General features: G+C 35.4%; 1 protein-coding gene across 1 annotated transcript in view; it reads left to right on the top strand.

Annotated features, from left to right (window-relative positions):
* BAZ1A (bromodomain adjacent to zinc finger domain, 1A) overlaps positions 1-18396 on the top strand; it is a 126550-nt gene that overhangs the window by 44345 nt on the left and 63809 nt on the right. Inside the window, exons 6-12 of the mRNA XM_006891575.1 lie at positions 538-625; positions 4027-4176; positions 7532-7623; positions 8629-8795; positions 11402-11497; positions 12359-12497; positions 16624-16770. Coding sequence (XP_006891637.1) covers positions 7611-7623; positions 8629-8795; positions 11402-11497; positions 12359-12497; positions 16624-16770 — 562 coding nt within the window. The 5' untranslated portion in view covers positions 538-625; positions 4027-4176; positions 7532-7610. The remainder of the gene's footprint in view (positions 1-537; positions 626-4026; positions 4177-7531; positions 7624-8628; positions 8796-11401; positions 11498-12358; positions 12498-16623; positions 16771-18396) is intronic.

The following is an 18396-nucleotide window of genomic DNA, read 5'->3' as shown; positions in this document are numbered from 1 at the left end:
CGTCAGTTTGGTTTCATTATACTGACAACCTCAGCTGGCATTGTGGACCAGGAGGAAAATTCCTAGGATTCTTTTTCTAAGGATGAAATAAACAGTGCAAATAAAATGCCTCAGTGAAAAAAATTAAAAATTTGTTAAAATTCACATTGAACTCTATTTACAACATTCATCTGAATGCTCATTTATCTCAGTCTTATATATGATACCATACTGGTTCTAAAATTTTACACTCATGATATTTATAGAGATCGTCTAATTTTATAAATTAAGTTTACTTTCTCAAGTAGATTTTCTTTGAGGTTTCTTTTATTTCTGAATACCAGAAATCTGAGTAACAAATAGGTCATAGTAATAAGCATACTATTTTGGTAATGAACTTTTTATAATGGAACCACTTGAGTATATCTTACAACATTCTATATAAAATTCTACATAAAATTTTTAGTAATTGCTGTATATTAATATTATTAGGTAAATTTCAGGGACTAGCTTAAGTAGAATTCCTTAATACTTTCTTCCTCCCCTGTTTTCCTGTAGCCGGAGAAAACACCTTTTTTCTCGTGATAAACTAAAGCTTTTTCTGAAACAACACTGTGAACCACAAGATGGCGTCATTAAAGTTAAGGTAATCAGAATATTATACAAAACAATTTTTAATATGTTTCTTTATACTTCCAGTTGGATCATTTGCAGAATTTCTAGGTGACTCAATTACCTTTTCCTTTTTACTTTGTTTTTTAAAAAAACCCCAAACAGCCCAAACATAGATCAACTAACATTAAAAAAAGGTATGGATATTATAATAATAATGGGGAAGCTCTAGCTTTCTAATAGTATATTCCTGGCTCACAAGTAAAAATATCAAAGAACACTGCAAAAACAAATCATCTTGGATAGAAACATTGTAGACCAATACTAAAACAAAACCATTAAGAAAAAAAGTTAACTTTAAAGATTTCTTATATTGTATATTAAATAAAAAGCTCAGCGGTAAAACTCATTTGTAAACTAGGAAACGATTTGGGGATAGAGTATGGGTGATAGTGATCAAATAGATTAAGAGAGGTAGGTATTTGTCACATAACAGTTAAATATGTAAAATTTATATATTTTATTGAGTGGTAATTTTACACAAGGAGGGGAAAGAATGAAACAACTGTTAATGATCGAGATATTTAAATATTTAGGAAGAGGAAAGAAACACCACTTATAAGATTGATTTAATCATATTTATATGGGTTTAAAATATGAACAAATTCAAAGACAAATGCTGGTGGGAAAATACCTTTAGTGAATAACATTGTGGTGCTTAAATCACTTAGGAAAATCATGGCATCTTGGAAAAATAGTAAACAATCAGGATTTTTAGTGGATAAAACTTAAAACAGAATAGAAAAAGTATGGAAAATATTCTCATACTTTATTAGTAAAGAAAGACAAAATTAAAATAGTAAGACATATTCTGTGAAATAAGTTTTTTTAAAAAAAAACCAAAATGTGTTACTTCTTTAACATTTTATGAGGGTAAAGATTCTGCAAAGCTTTTTGCTAATGTTAAAAACTTTCAAAACAATTTCTTTTTCCCTATTTCTAAGAATTATGTGAAAGAAATAATTTAAATGTGTGTGTGTATATATATATATAATATATATATGCGTAGAATGCATAACTCATGTAAAATGATGCTTACAGATATTTTAACAGTTTTAGATACTTGTGATAAATGACTAAAGCCAGGATCTGGCAATTGGAGGCAGTCAGTGGATATAGAAATAGCTGTGTGTATAGTATTTATCTTTAACAACCAGGTGGGCAGTTCCTCTAATTTACAAAGATATACACATTAATGAACAAAATCGAGTTAGGGAAAAAGTGAATTAGAGACACCAGCATAGATTCCACCAAAAATAGAACATAAACAGTAAACATAAAAAGGAACTCGACTTAAAAGAAATGAAAATTAAAGTGACAGTAAGTATTTTCCACTTAAAGTATAATAAAAGATTTTTATTGGATATTCTGGTTATTTGAAATATGCACAGTCATACCACTACCCCTATACACAGGAAAAAATCAAAGGTATATTCCCAGTATTAATGAGTGCCGGCATCTGTTAGTAGAACACAAAAATAGGAGTTTACTATATGTTGTGTATGGATAAGTAACCTGGAAATAAAAAGGTGGGTTTTTGTTTTGTTTTGTTTTATTATTTGTGTGTGTGTACCGTCAAATCAGATCTGACTGGTACAGGAGGAAATGGTCCCTCCTTCCCCGGCAGACCATCTGGTGGATTCGAACCATGCGCCTCTGGGTTTGCAATGCAGCTTCTTGCCACTAGGCCACCAGAGCTCCCCAAAAGGGTTTAAAAAAAAAAATTTAGAACATGTTTTTTAAATATTTGTAGAGAAGAAATTACCAATGTGCTTTTTTTAAATTACATTTTAATGAAAGTTTACAGAGATTTTGGATTTCCATTCATACATTATTGCACACTTTCCTCCCTACACAGCCCTCCCTCCAGTTTGCTTTTCTCTTTGAAGAAAATAAAATTTAAAAATAATAAAAATTTTTTTCATTGTTGCACAGTCCTCCCTCCCAAGTCCACTTCACTATGCAGCTCTTATTCTGGACTCTTGTCATGAAAGTAATACCTAATCATATATTCCATTTAAATACTTCTCTCCCTCATCTGTTTCAATGCAGTATACATTATTTCTCCCCTCTTTTCTTAAGTTCCATCCAACCCTGATGTCAGTCCTGTTTTACAACAGCTGCACTATGCAGTATTTGTCCTTTTGTGAATGAGATATTTCACTCAGCATAGTGTCCTCCAGAGTCACCCATTTTGTTTATTTCATGAGTTCCTTGTTATTCAGTGCAGCATAGCATTGTGTGAATATACCACCGTTTCTCTATCCATTTGTTTGTTGATGAGCACTTGGGCTGTTTCCAACTCTTTGCTGTTGTGAACAAAGCAGCAATAAACATGGGTGTGCAACCAGTGTGCTTTTAAGGAGCAATTACTGGGCTGTTTTAGGGACGATGATAGCCAGTCATCTCAATAGAATATACTTTAATATAAAATCTTATTTTTCCTTGGTTTATTTTAATAGTTGGAGTGACTTGTATGTATTCTGCCAAATAATTGAGAGTTTTCCTGTAGAAATTTTCCTATTTTGCTTTATGTCATTTTTTTAGCATACATTTCCCAAAAGATATTTCTATAAATGGCACATATTTTCTTTGAGAGGAAGAAAGAGCAATGATTTTGTCTAAACACACACACACACATCTTCAGAATTATTCATCAGAAAGAAATTCCATGATTGGATATGGATTAAAGATGAAAAAACTATAGATATAAAGTAGAGAGGAATGCTTTAGGAATATCACTCCAAACTAAGGAAAGGGAGAAGCAAACCTAAATGTTTAGTTAGGAGAAATGGTCAGGGAAAATAAACCGAGTTACTACAGTGGATTTTTTTTTAGTATACCATCTATTGATTATTTACATAAGATCTTACACAAAATAAAAAACCCAAATAAACAAAAAATATGTAATTGCAAAATAATTTTAGAATTCAAGAAACTAGAAACATTTTTGAGGCATTTTGTGGTGAAATAATTGTCTGAATTGAGATTTTTCTTTCAGGTAAACTAATTACTGTCATTTTAAAAAGGAATGAATAAACCACCTAAATTTGTGGTATTAGACAATATACTCAAAATTCCAGTATTTTTTTATCTTGTCTTTAACAATGATTATATGGGATGTCATGCTTGGAAGGATGGAAGGATAGCACAAGGGAGGAAGAACCTCGATAAGATGGATTGATTCAGTGGGTAAAGGGTGTAGGTGTGTCAGAGACAATAAGATTGGCACAGGATAAAGCAGGGTTTGTTGTACATAGGGTTGCTATAAGTTGCAGGTGACTCGGCACATAACATTATGATATGTTACAGTGAATCTACATATGGTTCACTAATGTGTTAATATTGTACCTTGTGTCTTTTTTTTTTATGAAGGCCTCATCTCTTTCAATATATAAAATAGAAGAACAGGATTTTTCTTATTTCTTCCCTGATGAGCCACCCACATTTCTCTTTAGTCCTGCTAGCAGAAGAAGGGGGAGACCTCCTAAACGAATGTCTATAAGTCAGGTAAGTAGAGAATAAGTAAAAACTACATTATTGTATTCAAAGCCAAAAGCACTGTTAGTCTTTATTTGCATATATTGTAGGAAGGAATTCATTTTGCCTTGAAATATATGTGAATTCGGTGCTGATAACCGCTAAACAACAGTAAGGCTTACAGAGGATATAAGTGTGAATTACACATGGTTCCCTTGCCACAAGAATTTTAAACCAAAGTTTGAACACAGACTGATAAGAAATGATTGAAAATTAAGGGGCTGAAATTGGGGAAATAAATGATGGGATTGCAACATAAAAAGCAATGGATGATAATTTATGGAAATAACAGAAAACTTTAAGAAAGCCCAGTGCTTCAGCTCATAAAAATGATTAAACAAGGAGGTGAGAAAGGCAATTAAAACATAAATAAGGTATTCATTTGTCTGGCATCAGTGAGGAGGGTGTGCATTGCAAACCCAAACCCAAACCCATTGCTGTTAAGTCTTTTCAATTTATGTAGTGACCATATAGCTGAACTATAAATACATGGAAATGTCCTTTCTAAAAATCTTTCTTAACAGTTATTTGTATGATGTAGAGACTGAAAATAGATATTATCCCAAAAATTACAGTCTAAATCATTGGTTTAGTGTATACAAGAGAGACCTTAGAAAGCAAATTCAATTTTTTTTAAATAATTTTAATGAACATTTACAGAGAATTTGGATTTCCATTCATTCATTGCTGTACTTCTCTCCCCGCCCAGCCCTCTCCCCCCGCCCCCCAGTTCGCTCCTCTCTTTCAAAAGTAAAAGAAAGACTCCCTCCCTGGTACACAATCCCCCCGCACCCCTCCCACCGCCCCAAGTACATTCCACTATGCAACCTTAATTGTGGACTCTTGTGATAACCATAATACCCTATCATACATCACTTTTAAATTATTCAGTCCCTCATCTGTTTCAGTGCAGTATACACAATTTATCCAGTTTTTCTCAGTCTTACCCCCACCCTGATATCAGTCCCATTTTACAGCAGTGGCACCATGCTACATTTGTCCTTTTGCGACTGAGATATTTCACTCAGCATAATGTCCTCCAGGCTCACCCATTTTGAATAATATTGAATGAGTTCCTTGTTTTTCAATGCAGCATAGTATTCCATTGTGTGAATATACCACAGCTTCTCTACCCATTTGTTTGTTGATGGGCACCTGGGTTGTTTACAACTCCTTGCTATTGTGAACAGAGCTGTGGTAAACATGGGTGTGCATATATCTGCTTAGATGTCAGTTATGGTCTCTTTGGGATATATTCCCAGTAGTGGAATTGCTGGGTCAAATGGTATCTCTATTTGCAACTTTTTGAGAAAGCGCCATACTGCCTTCCACAGTGGTTGTACCATTTTACACTCCCACCAACAGTGAATAAGGGTCCAGTTTCTCCACAACCTCGCCAGCATTTGTTGCTTGCTGTTCTATTAAAATTTGCTATTCTGACTGGGGTGAGATGATATCTCATAGTTGTTTTGATTTGCATCTCTCTTAGAGCTAGGGATTTTGAACATTTCTTCATGTGCTTGATGGCCATCTGAATGTCTTCTTTGGTGAAGAAAATAAATATTCTTAAAAGAAAACTTTGTGAAAAGTATAAAGGAAAGGAAAATTTCTAGCAGAAAGATAAGGACAATGGTGCAGCCACTATGGAAGGCAGTATGGCACTTTCTCAAAAAGTTACAAATAGAAATACCATTTGACCCAGTAGTTCCACTACTGGTAATATACCCCAAAGAAACCATAACTGCCACCCAAGCAGATATATGCATGCCCATGTTTATCACGGCTTTGTTCACGATAGAGCTGGGAAGCAAGTGCCCATCAACAAACGAATGGGTAGAGAAGCTGTAGTATATTCACACTATGGAATACTACACTGCATTGAAAAACAAGGAACTCATGCAATATTATTCAAAATGGGTGACTCTGGAGGACATTATGCTGAGTGAAATATATCAGTCACAAAAGGACAAATGCTACTGTAAAACAGGACTGACATCGGAGTTGGGGGAGAGACTGAGAAAGATGGGATAAATTATGTATACTGCATTAAAACAGATGAGGGAGAGAACTATTTAAAAGGGATATATGATTAGATATCACTGTCATGGCAGGAGTCCAGAACGAAGGCTGCATACTGGAGTGAACTTGGGGGAGGGATTTTAACAATGAAAGAATTTTTCTTTCACTTTTCAAAGAGAAGAACGAACTGGAGGGGAGGTTGTTGGCCAGGAGAAAAGTGCAACATTGAATGAATGGAAATCCAAAATCTCTGTAAATTTTCATTAGAATTAATAGTAAAAAATAATAATAATTTAAAAAAAAATTTAAAAAAATAAACTCTACCAAAACATTGAAAATTATTGTCTCTTAGTTATTTTTTCCTTTTATTGGATATATTTTAAAATATTCTGTATGCCTGTGAAAAGAAATAAAAAAGCTCGTCAAAAAGCTAAAAAAAAGATTAAAATAAAGAAGAAAGATAAGAATAGTACAAGTTGAGTATTCATCTTAATTCTTTTGTGCTCACTTTCTAACTTTCTTCTCTCAGAGCCTTTAATAATGAGAAATATTCCCCCTTCATGTGATTACTAAGAATCTCTTCCAGAATCTGGGTTGACTTTCTTACTATTTTATTTTCCTCTTGTCATCCTTTTGGTCACTTTTTTTCTCCTAGTACTTTGTTAGTGGCACACTTGAGGTTTTTTATGCTAGATGAAGCTTTATTTCCTACTTGCAAATGATTTTCTATAATAAATGATCTTCTTGCCCTCTTGTTCACCACTGTGTTTAGTATTCTGCCTGGAAAAAAACTAAGTACTTATTCAAATGAATTGTTTCATTTTCTTGTGGTGGTTGTTAAATACCATTGAGTTGGAATTAACCCATGGCTGACCCTCCAGCAAGTTTTCAAGATATCACGAACAAAACAGAGACATTCTTGTAAGAAATAAAATGAAAAGACATTTTTAGTATTGCTTAATGTCTTTGCTCTCTTTCATGGTTTAGATTTCTAATTTAGTAAGTAACGTGGAAGATTTCCATCCTCCCCTTCTTCTAATGCAAATTTTTTTGAACGTGAACTCTCGGTCTTTTCTCACCTACTCTCTTGGTTGAGTGTGCATACACGTGTGCTTTTACAGATGTAAAACTAGTTTTCCCTGATAGGTTCTTAGACCAATTTGTAGAGCTACAGAATTAATAGTTTTACATACTAAAGGTAAAATCAGTGAAGGTTTTAAGGGTTTTTTTGGGGGGGTTCTTACTTTAAGAACATGGCATATTATCTGTTTTTGAATGTAGTCCTGCAACTTTAATTTCTTGGTTTGTTTTTTTAGGAGAGTATTATTAGTACACAGACTATTACAGGATATAGGAACAAAGCTATTAAAGAGAAAAACAGATTTTTAAAACAAGAAGAAATGAAGTCACTAGGTAAGTTTCCAAACTCTCTCCAAAGACTATTTAGTGATAGAAAGGACATTTTAGAAATTATGCTGGGATCAGGGATGCTTCTAAAATTACTTATTTATGGTTCATTATTTTGAAGTTGTTGTTTGTTGTTATGGGCTGTCACATTGGAACCAACTCATAGCTTACCCTCCAGTGGGTTTTCAGAGGTTGTAAATCACAGGAGGAGATTACCTATATTTTTCCCTTAGAGTAGCTGGTGGATTTGAACCACATACCTCTGTGATAGCAGTGCAATTCCTTTCCCACTAAATCACTTTTTTTTAGTCATTTCTTAAAATGATATCTCAAGGTATAGCATATCCCCATTAAATTGATATAATGCTAAATTACATAAGGTGTTCGGAGGCTTCGTCTAACATACTTTGGACATGTTGTAAGGAGGGACAGGTCCTCGGAGAGGGATATCATGCTTGGAAGGGTAGAGGGACAGTGCAGGAGGGGAAGGCCCTCTATGAGGTGGATTGATTCAGTGACTGGGGTAATTGGGATGGGTGTATTGGAGACAGTGCAATTGACACCAGACAGAGCAGAGTTTAGGCCTGTTGTACATAGGGTCGCTATGAGTTGCAAGCGACTCGACGGCACATAACAACAACAATGCTAGATTAACCACAAATTGGACTTTACAGTACCTGTGGACAACTATGAGCTATCACTGCCTCCCAAACTTGACTGTACATATGACTCATATGGGAACCTTGTTAAAATGAAGGTTCAAAATTAGGTCTGAGATTCTCCATTTTTGACAGAGTGACAGTTTGCTTCTGAATCATGTTTTGAGTAAAAGGGCTTTTAAAGCAAGGACTGTCTCAATGGAGTCTTTGTCTTAAACCTAGAAAACTTCTTTTCCTCACTTAGATCAGCTGCTGATTCCCTCCAGGATTTATATCTACTATGAATCTCTGCTGATCTCCCTTAACCTTAAATTCTTTTTTTAATAAACTAAATGCTATTTCACCTCTACAGCTTTTGAAAAGGCTAAATTAAAAAGAGAAAAAGCAGATGCCCTAGAAGCAAAGAAAAGAGAAAAGGAAGTTAAAGAGAAAAAGAGGGAAGAATTGAAAAAAATTATTGAAGAAGAGAGACTAAAGAAGAAAGAAGAAAAGGAAAGACTTAAAATAGAAAGAGAAAAGGTATTTGAATTTAATAGCTGTAGTCTCCACTTTGTATACTTAAATTCAGTTCATTTTCAAATGCTTTTACCACTTTTGATTATCATTATGTATAGAGCACTGATAAGCACCAGTGATATTTCCATTTTGCTTGAAAAGCCTAATTTGAGATCCAACATGTATCTACACAACTCTGCTGCACTTAGGACAAAATTTTGACTTTAAAGTTAGTGGTAATAATAGGTAACATTGTCAAAACTACCTATTTGTAATAACATGGTGTTTCTACAAGTCTTGATTATCATCTTGACTGGTAGATATTTCTTATAGAGACTTGATGTCCATGCTTTCTCTAGAGTTAGTTTTTTGAACATATCCTAAAGTATGGAAGATGGGAGAGTATAATCCATGTATGCTTAAGAAAATAGAATAATTGCAAATAGCAAAAATTAGAAGGAACATTATTCATACTTAGATTCTTTCCAGATTTTATTTCCTAACTTTAGAAAGACAATAAAGTTTTGTATCCTTTATTTGTTTAGCATTATTATATTTTCTTTCATGTTACTATGTAATGTATAATTAAACTGGAATTCTTAACAGTGCCATAATTATCAAATAGAAATAATCAAGTGCTTTATAATTTTTTTTGCTAATAAATAGTGCCACTGTCTTCAAATTTGCACATAAAGTTTTTCACTTTTTATTATTTCCTCGGGAATTTTAGATGTAGAATAATAGATTGATCTGTTTAAGTAAGAACATTTTAAACTTATAAACATTACTAAGAACAAACATGTGTATATTAAACTCTCAATAATAGTATATGAGAATGCTCATCGTCCTGAATCCCACAAGAATTGCTTTACATTGAAAATCTGTTCAATGCAGAAAAATCTGTTTTTATGCTGTTACTATGAGTCATCGTCATAGTCAACTCAACCACCAATGACTTTGTTTACTTATCTTAGATGTTCCTTAATAAATCGGAAAGAAACATAATGGCATTAACATATATTAAGTATATTTATTAGACAATCGTAGTAAAATATTTTATCAATTCAACTCATTACTCTTATATTGGAACCAACTCTGCTGACCCTCCAATGTATACAGGACAAGATTGCCCATTTTTCTCCCATTGAGCTGCTGGTAGATTTGAACTGCCTTTGTATTGGCTGCACAACTCCTCCCCCACTAGACCACCAGAGCTCCCTGTATTTTATTTATACTATGCTTTATTAGGTACTTTTTAGGATCAGTTTCAAGTTCTAATACTAAGACTAAGGGTTTCAGTAGTCCAAATCTTGTTGTTGTTGTTGTTGTTGTTGTTATGTGCCGTCGAGTCGCTTGTGACTCATAGTGACCCTATGTACAACAGCCCTAAACTCAGCTCTGTCCTATGCCAGTCACACTGTCTCTGACACTCTCATTCGATTACCCCAGTCACTGAATCAATCTTCCTCATAGAGGGCCTTCCCCTCATGCACTGTCCCTCCAGCCTCCCAAGCATGATGTCCTTCTCCAAGGACCGGTCTCTCCTTACAAGAGATGTCTGCCAACTGTATTTTGTTATTGTTGCTTTTACTTACTGCTTTCTCTGTATTTCCAGGCTATTGTGAGATTCAAATGAGTCTTGGAAACAATAAATTTATTATAAATATAAGGTTCAGTTTTATGCAGTATAATGGCTTGATGTGCCTGTAGGCAAGTTTTGGTTGTCTAGTGGATAGGAATTCACCAGCTATGTGATTCTCCTGTGCAATTACAATCTCTGAAAGCCTGCTGCAGGATAAGCTATGAGTCAACTCTTATCTCAGCACCAGTGAGTGAATTGATTTGAAAGAAGGAGAGACCAGCTATCAACCTTAATCCACTCCCATTGAGTTGATTCCAACTCATAGTGACTTACAGCAACCTTACAGGACAGAGTAGAACTTCCCCAATAGGGTTCTTAAAGGTGTAAATCTTTATAAAAACAGATTGCTTCAACTTTCTCCTGTATAGCATCATAATGCTTAACCCACTGTACCACCATAGCTTTTGCAGTTGCCGCAGGCAGATACCTGATACACATTTAAGACCTACTATGTGCCAAGAATTTTCATTCTTTATAGCCATTGTGTAAGATAAGTATTACTTTGATAAGTGCTTCTAAAACTTAGAATCACTTGCATCAGAATCACTGAGAAGGCTTGTTAAAACACATTACTGGACCTCAATCCCTCAGTTTTTAATTTAGTATATAAAAGGTTGGACCCAAAGACTAGGATTTAGAACAAGTTCTTTGGCAGTGTTGATATTGCTGGTCTGAAGACCACACTCATGAAGATTTTTACTCAATAAAGAGCATAAGAGTAAACAACTCTGCCATTACCTACCATGTAAAGAATTTCTTAAAAAGTTTTATAATTGTAAGGGAGCTCTGGTGGCCTAGTGGCAAGAAGTTGTACTGCAATCCCAGAGGCATAACGGTTCAAATCCACCAGATGCTCTGCTGGAGAAGGAGGGGCAATCTCCTCCTGTACCAGTCGGCTCTGATTTGACGGTACACACACACACACACAAAAAAAAAGAATAAAAAGAGTTTTATAATTGTAAGAATTTTTATTAACCTTTTCTTTTAGGAAAGGGAGAAATTACGTGAAGAAAAGCGAAAATATATGGAACACTTAAAGCAGTGGAATAAACCTAGAGAAGATATGGAATGTGATGATCTTAAGGTAGAAGTATTTTATGTGATGTTCAGCAAACATTAGTTCTGTACGCTCTACGGAACTTTGTTGATGAAATCTTACCTTCCTCTTTTCTTTTCTTCATAATGTTAGTGTTTTATAATTGGCTTTTTAGTGGTGATTTGATTTGTAGAAACAAATGGTAATTTGTATAATCCTTGATAACCCAATAACATACATTTAACTTGATTGCTAAATAAGGATTCTGCTTACTTCCAGCAATGACTAAAGAATCCAAACCAAACTCATCTGTTAGGTTTCAGCTTATATGATGTAATTTCTGAATCAGTAGTTGATGGATTAATTCTATTCCATATCTCAAGGAAATAATATTGAAGACAATATTTGCACAATGAATGCTTTGAATCTAGGTTAAGAATTCCTCTTAAATAGTTTACATAGTTGTTGATACATTTCAGCCTAAAGTTATGCTCAGTTTAAGAAAGGACTAAGCCCTAAGGGACAGTGATTTAGTAAAGTTATAATAAGGTCAGAACATCTAGAATTATAAAAGTTCTAAAGATAGTATTGATAAATATTTGGTGGTGAGAACCAGAATTCTAAATAGTTCTCAATAGTTAAAGAATATGTAACATCTACATTTCAAGATTTCCTGTACTTGGTGTAATTGTTACATGCTTTTGAGTCTGAACTGACTCATAGCTGACCCACCAGTGAATTTTCAGAAGCTGTAAACTGCATAGGAGGAGATTGTCCATCTTCATCTTTCTCTTATGGAATAGCTGGTAGATTCAAACCGCACACCTTTGGGCTGGCAACATAATTCTTTACCACTATGCCATTACTGTTCCTAGTTTAAACAATTATATAAATTTCTTTCTTTTTTAGGAACTTCCAGAACCAACTCCAGTGAAAACTAGACTACCTCCTGAAATCTTTGGTGATGCTTTGATGGTTTTAGAGTTCCTTCATGCGTTTGGCGAACTTTTTGATCTTCAGGATGAGTTTCCTGAGGGAGTAACCCTAGGTAAGCGTTCCATTTATCTATTATTGTGTGACTTAAAATAAATTAATTCAAAGTTTGTGGATTCACTAGCCTTAGCTTTTCACTTCTTTCTGGGAAGTCTCTCATGTGGTTTTATATAGTCAAAAAAGCAGCTGCAGCTTTACTGACTTGATGTACAAGATGGGCTCTTAACACATGTTAATACTACTGCATGTAGCCTCCCATGCCAGCAGGGTGGCTCACACTTCTCACACTAGGGCTTCAAGAAACAGAAACAAACACTGCCAACTTTCTTAAACAATAAGCCTGTTATAGGCTCCGCAGCATTTTCACCCTATCCTATTTGTGAGAGCAGTTCCGTCTAGCCCAGATTCAAGAGTGTTGGGGGATAGACTCCACTCCTTGATGGGGAATGGTGAGTACATACAGGAAAGGAATTTATCTCAGCTGTATTTGGGAAAAACCATCATGCTGGGAAAGGTGGAAGGTCAGAAAGAAAGGAAGACCCTCAACAAGATAGATTGACACAGTGACTGTAACAATGGGCTCCTGAGGATAGCACAAAATAGAGCAAAGTTGTTTATAGAGTCACTACAAGAACTTCAACATTTTTCTAGCTGGAAGAACTGATTGAAGCCTTGAGTTGCAATACTGAGAGATGCTATAGACAAAATATCCAGGAAACATCAAAAGAAGATGGAGTGAATATAGAGTCCCTGTGCCAAAAAGAATTGATCAATGCTGAAATATTTCAAGGAGTAGTATATGATAAAGGACCAGTGGTGATAAGGGAAGAAGTATAAGCTGCCTTGAAGACATGGGTTAAAAATAAGGTCGTAGATATCGGTGGGTTACCAATTAACATGTTTCAGGTAGTAGATAATAGCCCTGGTGAGGCTCACAAATCTGTGCCATGAAATTTGAAGGAAAGTTACCTAGTCAACTGACTAGAAGAGACCCATATTTGTTTTCATATCCAAGAAAGGAGATCCAACAGAATGTGAAGATCATTGAATAATATTGCATGCAAGCAAAATATATCATCCAAAAAGGACTAGACCAGTACATTGACAGAGAACTGCCAGAAATTCAGGCTGGATTTAGAAGAGTCTGTGTACCAGAGATGTCATTATTAATGTCAGATGGATCTTGGCTGAAAACCGAGAATACCAAAGGAATGTCTATTTGTACTTTATTGACAATGCAAAGGTTTTTGAATCACAAGCTATGACTAACAGAAAACTACAAATTGCAGAACACGTGGTTGCGTTCATGCAAAACCTATACTTAGAACAAGAAGCTGTTGTCTGAACAGAGCACAGGAACACTGCATGGTTTAAAATCAGGAAAGTTGTGTGTCCTTTCTCCATACCTATTCAATTTGTATGGTAAGCAAATCCTTCGAGAAGCTAGACAGTTTGAATAAGAAGATTACATCAGAATTGGAGGAAGACCCATCAATAACTTGCATTATATAGATAACACAACTTCGCTTTCTGAAAGTGAATAGGACGTGAGTACTTGCTGCAGAAGATCAAGTTCTGCAGTCTTCCATTTGGATTGTATCTCAACATCAAGAAGACAAAAACCTCCAATAAGCAACATCATAAATGAGAAAAGATTGAAGTTGTCAGCAATTTCATCTTACTTGGATCCACAGGCAACAACATCCTTAGTACCAGCAGTCAGGAGATCAGGGAACATTTTTTAGTTTTTTAAAACTTTATTTTATTGTGATTTTGACAAAAGTTTACACAAAGTTGGATTTTCATTCAGGAGGCATATTGCATTGGTCTGTTGTTAGGGACCTCTCTGAAGTCCTAAAGAGCAATGACATCAGTTTTAAGACCCAGGTGTGCTTCATTCAACAAGCCAAGTCTTTTCAGTCACCTACTACACATCCGAGAGCTAGACAGTGAATAAGATGACAGAAGCATTTATGGCTTTGTATTATGGTGATGGAGGAGAGTACTGAATATCCCAAAAGTGCAAACAGATATGTCTTGAAGAAAGTACAGCCAGAGTGCTCTATAAAGATGGTAAAGCTTCATCTCACATACTTTGGGCATTTTGTTGTTGTGTTATTGTTAATTGAGTATGACTCATAGCAACCTGTGAACAGTAGGCCTGAACCCTACCCTAAGGAGGGGCTATTCCTTGGAAAGGGACATCATGTTTGGAAAGGTGGAGGGTCAATGAAAGAGAAGACGATCCTCAATAAGACAGATTGGGACAGTGGACTCAAATGGCAGAGAGGATGAGGATGTCACAGGATATGACAAGGTTCAAGTTGTTCATAGAGTCACTGTGAGTCGTACATGATTTGATGGCACCTAATGACTGACTCTGAGAAGAATGGGAATCCCAGAACATTTAATCGTGCTAATGCGAAACCTATACTTGGACCAAGAGGCAGTTGTCAGAACAGAGCAGGGCAATACTGAATGTTTCAAAATTGGGAAGGGTGTGCGCCAGGGATGTGTCCTATCTACATACCTTTTCAGCCTGTATGCAGAGCATATTATCTGAGAGGCTGGGCTCTATGAGGAGACGTGTGGCGTTAGGATTGGTGGAAGATCTATCAACAATCTGCGTTATGCAGATGACACAACCTTGCTCACTGAAACTGAGGAGGACCTCATGCACTTACTGCAGAGGGTCAAGGACTGCAGCCTTCAGTATGGACTGAGGCTCAATGTCAAGAAGACAAAGATTCTCACCACTGGACCAATTGGTAGCATCAGGATGGATGGCGAAGAGATTGAGATTGTTCACAGCTTCAGTTTGCTCAGCTCCACAGTCAACACTCTTGGCACCAGCAGCCAGGAAATAAAAAAACGTATTGCGATGGGCAAGTCTGCTTGCTGTTAATGACCTCTCTAAAGTACTCAAGAGCAACGGTGTCTCTTTGGAGACGAAGGTGCGCCTGATACAGGCCATGGTCTTTGCAGTCACTTGTTATGCATCAGTGAGCTGGACAATGACTAGGGAGGACAGAAGGAGAATTGACGCCTTTGAGCTGTGGTGCTGGAGAAGAGTATTGAATGTACCATGGACTGCCAAGAAAACAAACAGATTCGTCCTAGAGAGGGTTAAACCAGGCTGCTCCTTGGAGGCAAGGATTCTGGGGCTTCGCCTGACATACTTTGGACATGTTGTAAGGAGAGACAGGTCTTTAGAGAGGGACATCATGCTGGGTAGAGCGGAGGTACAGCGCAGGAGGGGAAGACCCTCTATGCGGTGGATTGATTCAGTGATTGGGGTAATCGGGATGGGTGTGTCAGAGGCAATGTGGTTGGCACAGGATAGAGCATTGTTTAGGGCTGTTGTACCTAGGGTGGCTATGAGTCGCAAATGACTCGACGGCACATAACAACAACAACAAGTTGTAGTCAGCTCCATGATGCCTGATAACAGCAACAAATTTGGAGATGTTATTACCTTGCCGATCTCGTTTGTAGTTTTGCCTATGTAGTTACATAATTTACTTTATATAAACATTACCTGTCATAAGAGCAGAGATTTGGATAACATTTTGGATTTTTAGCTGTTAGATTCCTTAAGGACAATTATGTCATTCCTATGCTTATAAATATATTCTTCAGGAGGGCTTCAGATTTTCTCCAGTTTCTATTTAAGTGTTAGGTGACACATAAATCATTGTGCCTTACAAATCAAGAACAATGTTAGTTTAGGTAAGGTACATAGAACCATAGGTAAACTGAATTAGGTGCTATCCTTGTTTTGATGATTACTTCCCAAAACATTATTTGGTAAAGGTAATGCCCTATGTATCTCTCAACAATAGTCAAGCAGTGTTTTTTGTCATCTTTTTATTATTCCAAATAAAGTTAACATTTTTCATATGTGCTTTGATTTGGACATTAACCCTAAATTTAGATGAGATATATTGATTTCTTGGGTTTTCTTGAATATTATGGCTTTGGTATGTGATTTTATTATAACTATTATAATTGGTTTTTTTAAATTTTTGCCTTGGATAGAATTTTGTTATATTTTTATAAATGAGCTTTTAAAAAGTTAGTTACATAGGCTGTTGTTAATTTAAATGTTTATTAATCCAGTGGAGTTTTTTTTTTAGAATATGAACAAAACTTTAAATTCATTTTAAACATTTTATTCACAGAAGTGTTAGAGGAAGCTCTTGTAGGAAATGACAGTGAAGGCCCACTATGTGAATTGCTTTTTTTCTTCCTGACTGCCATCTTCCAGGCGATAGCTGAAGAAGAGGAGGAAGTAGCCAAAGAGCAAATAACTGATGCTGACACCAAAGGTCAGAATTCAAATTCTTGTTGATTGAACTGATAGTAGCTATGTATAAAAAGATTGCTTTTACAGTTGAAAAATATAGTTATTCAGGTTACCTGATTTCGAGGCATTTACTTACTTTGTTATGTTTTATAAGCATAGTATTTTATTTCAGTAGAGTCTTTTTTGCTGACATGAAAGAGTTTTTCTCTGCAATCAGTTGTGCTTTTTATTCCTTGAGATTTCTCAAATAATTTAGAAAGATTCTTCATTTCATTGATTCATAATTGTAAGAGATGCTACTAAAGAACTGATTTTCTTTTCCCCTCACTCAATAAATTATTTAAGGATCATGGTAGCATGGTGGGTTAAATGTTAGACTACTAACCAAAATGTCATTGGTTTGAACCCACTCCCTTCTCTCCTACCCCTGTCTACAGGAGAAAGATGACATATTCTACTTCTGTAAAGTTCTATAGCCTTAGAAATCCTGACTCTGTCCTGTAAATTTGCTATGAGTCAATAGAATGTGTTCCCTATTTTGCTTAGAATTCACCTCATCAAAGAAAGATTTCAACATGTATGTCTATGTAAAGAAGTTATCTTGCTTCCTGAATAGTCTCTATCATCATCATTATGGTGAAATCCCTGGGTGTTATAAACAGTTCTACTGTGACAGACATGAGGTTGCCAGCAGAAATCACCAGCAGTGGTTTGTTGGTGTTACTGTTAATGACTTTGTCTCATATGAAAGTTAAAGGGAAAAAAAATTCATAACAATTAGAAATTTGATTCATAAATATTTGTCTGTTACATAAAAATTCACCCAAAGACATAATTTATATTTATTTGCATAAGCGTGACACATCTTGATAACAGAATATTGGTTCAAAAATGGAACATTCATATTTAAATACTTGTGTTGGCCATTCTGCCTGGTCACTGAAACAACAAGGGTATTGATAAGTATACATACAATGTTGGTTGCCTTTTGATGGTGCTGTGTGAATTATACATGAAAATTCTAGTGATAACATTAATCACCTTAGGTTCTAGGATTATCAAGGCCATTTTAGCAAGATGGCCCCTTTTGACATCTCAATTATCTCAGTCATCAAGACTGTACATTATTGGTGTATGGATGTGGGAAGCAAAAAATAATAACAGTGAAGGAAAGTGATTAATGATTTAAAAGTTATTATTATTGTTGTTCTCTGCCATCAAGTCAGAACTGACCCATAGCTAATCTTGCAGTATGTTTTCAGAGGCAGTTAATCACACAGGAGACAACTGGCCATCCTTCTCCCAAGGAGCAGCTGGTAGATTTGCTTTTAAGACATTTAAAGATTTTCTAAAGTGATGAGTACCAGGAATAAACATAAATTTTCTAAGATAATAAAACAAATATTCCTTCTTTCAGCTGTTAAGTTATATTATTTACCAAGAATACAGGATCGTTAATCAAGTTCTGACTTTAATACAAAATATATTAAAACCCACTGCTTTTGAGTCATTGTCAACTTATGGTGACACTCCATCAGGTTTCTGAAGCTATAAATCTTTATAAGAGAAAGATTTCATGGTTGTGCAGAGTGGTACGATTGGTTTAAACATAATTTTTATAGCTCTGCTTCTATACAGAACTTTCTCT

This window comes from Elephantulus edwardii, unplaced genomic scaffold, assembly GCF_000299155.1.
Source record: "Elephantulus edwardii isolate Elephantulus edwardi_28Jun2011 unplaced genomic scaffold, EleEdw1.0 scaffold00100, whole genome shotgun sequence".
Taxonomy (NCBI): Eukaryota; Metazoa; Chordata; class Mammalia; order Macroscelidea; family Macroscelididae; genus Elephantulus; species Elephantulus edwardii.
Note: the sequence above shows the minus strand (reverse complement) of the source record. Positions and strands in the feature narration are given on the sequence as shown.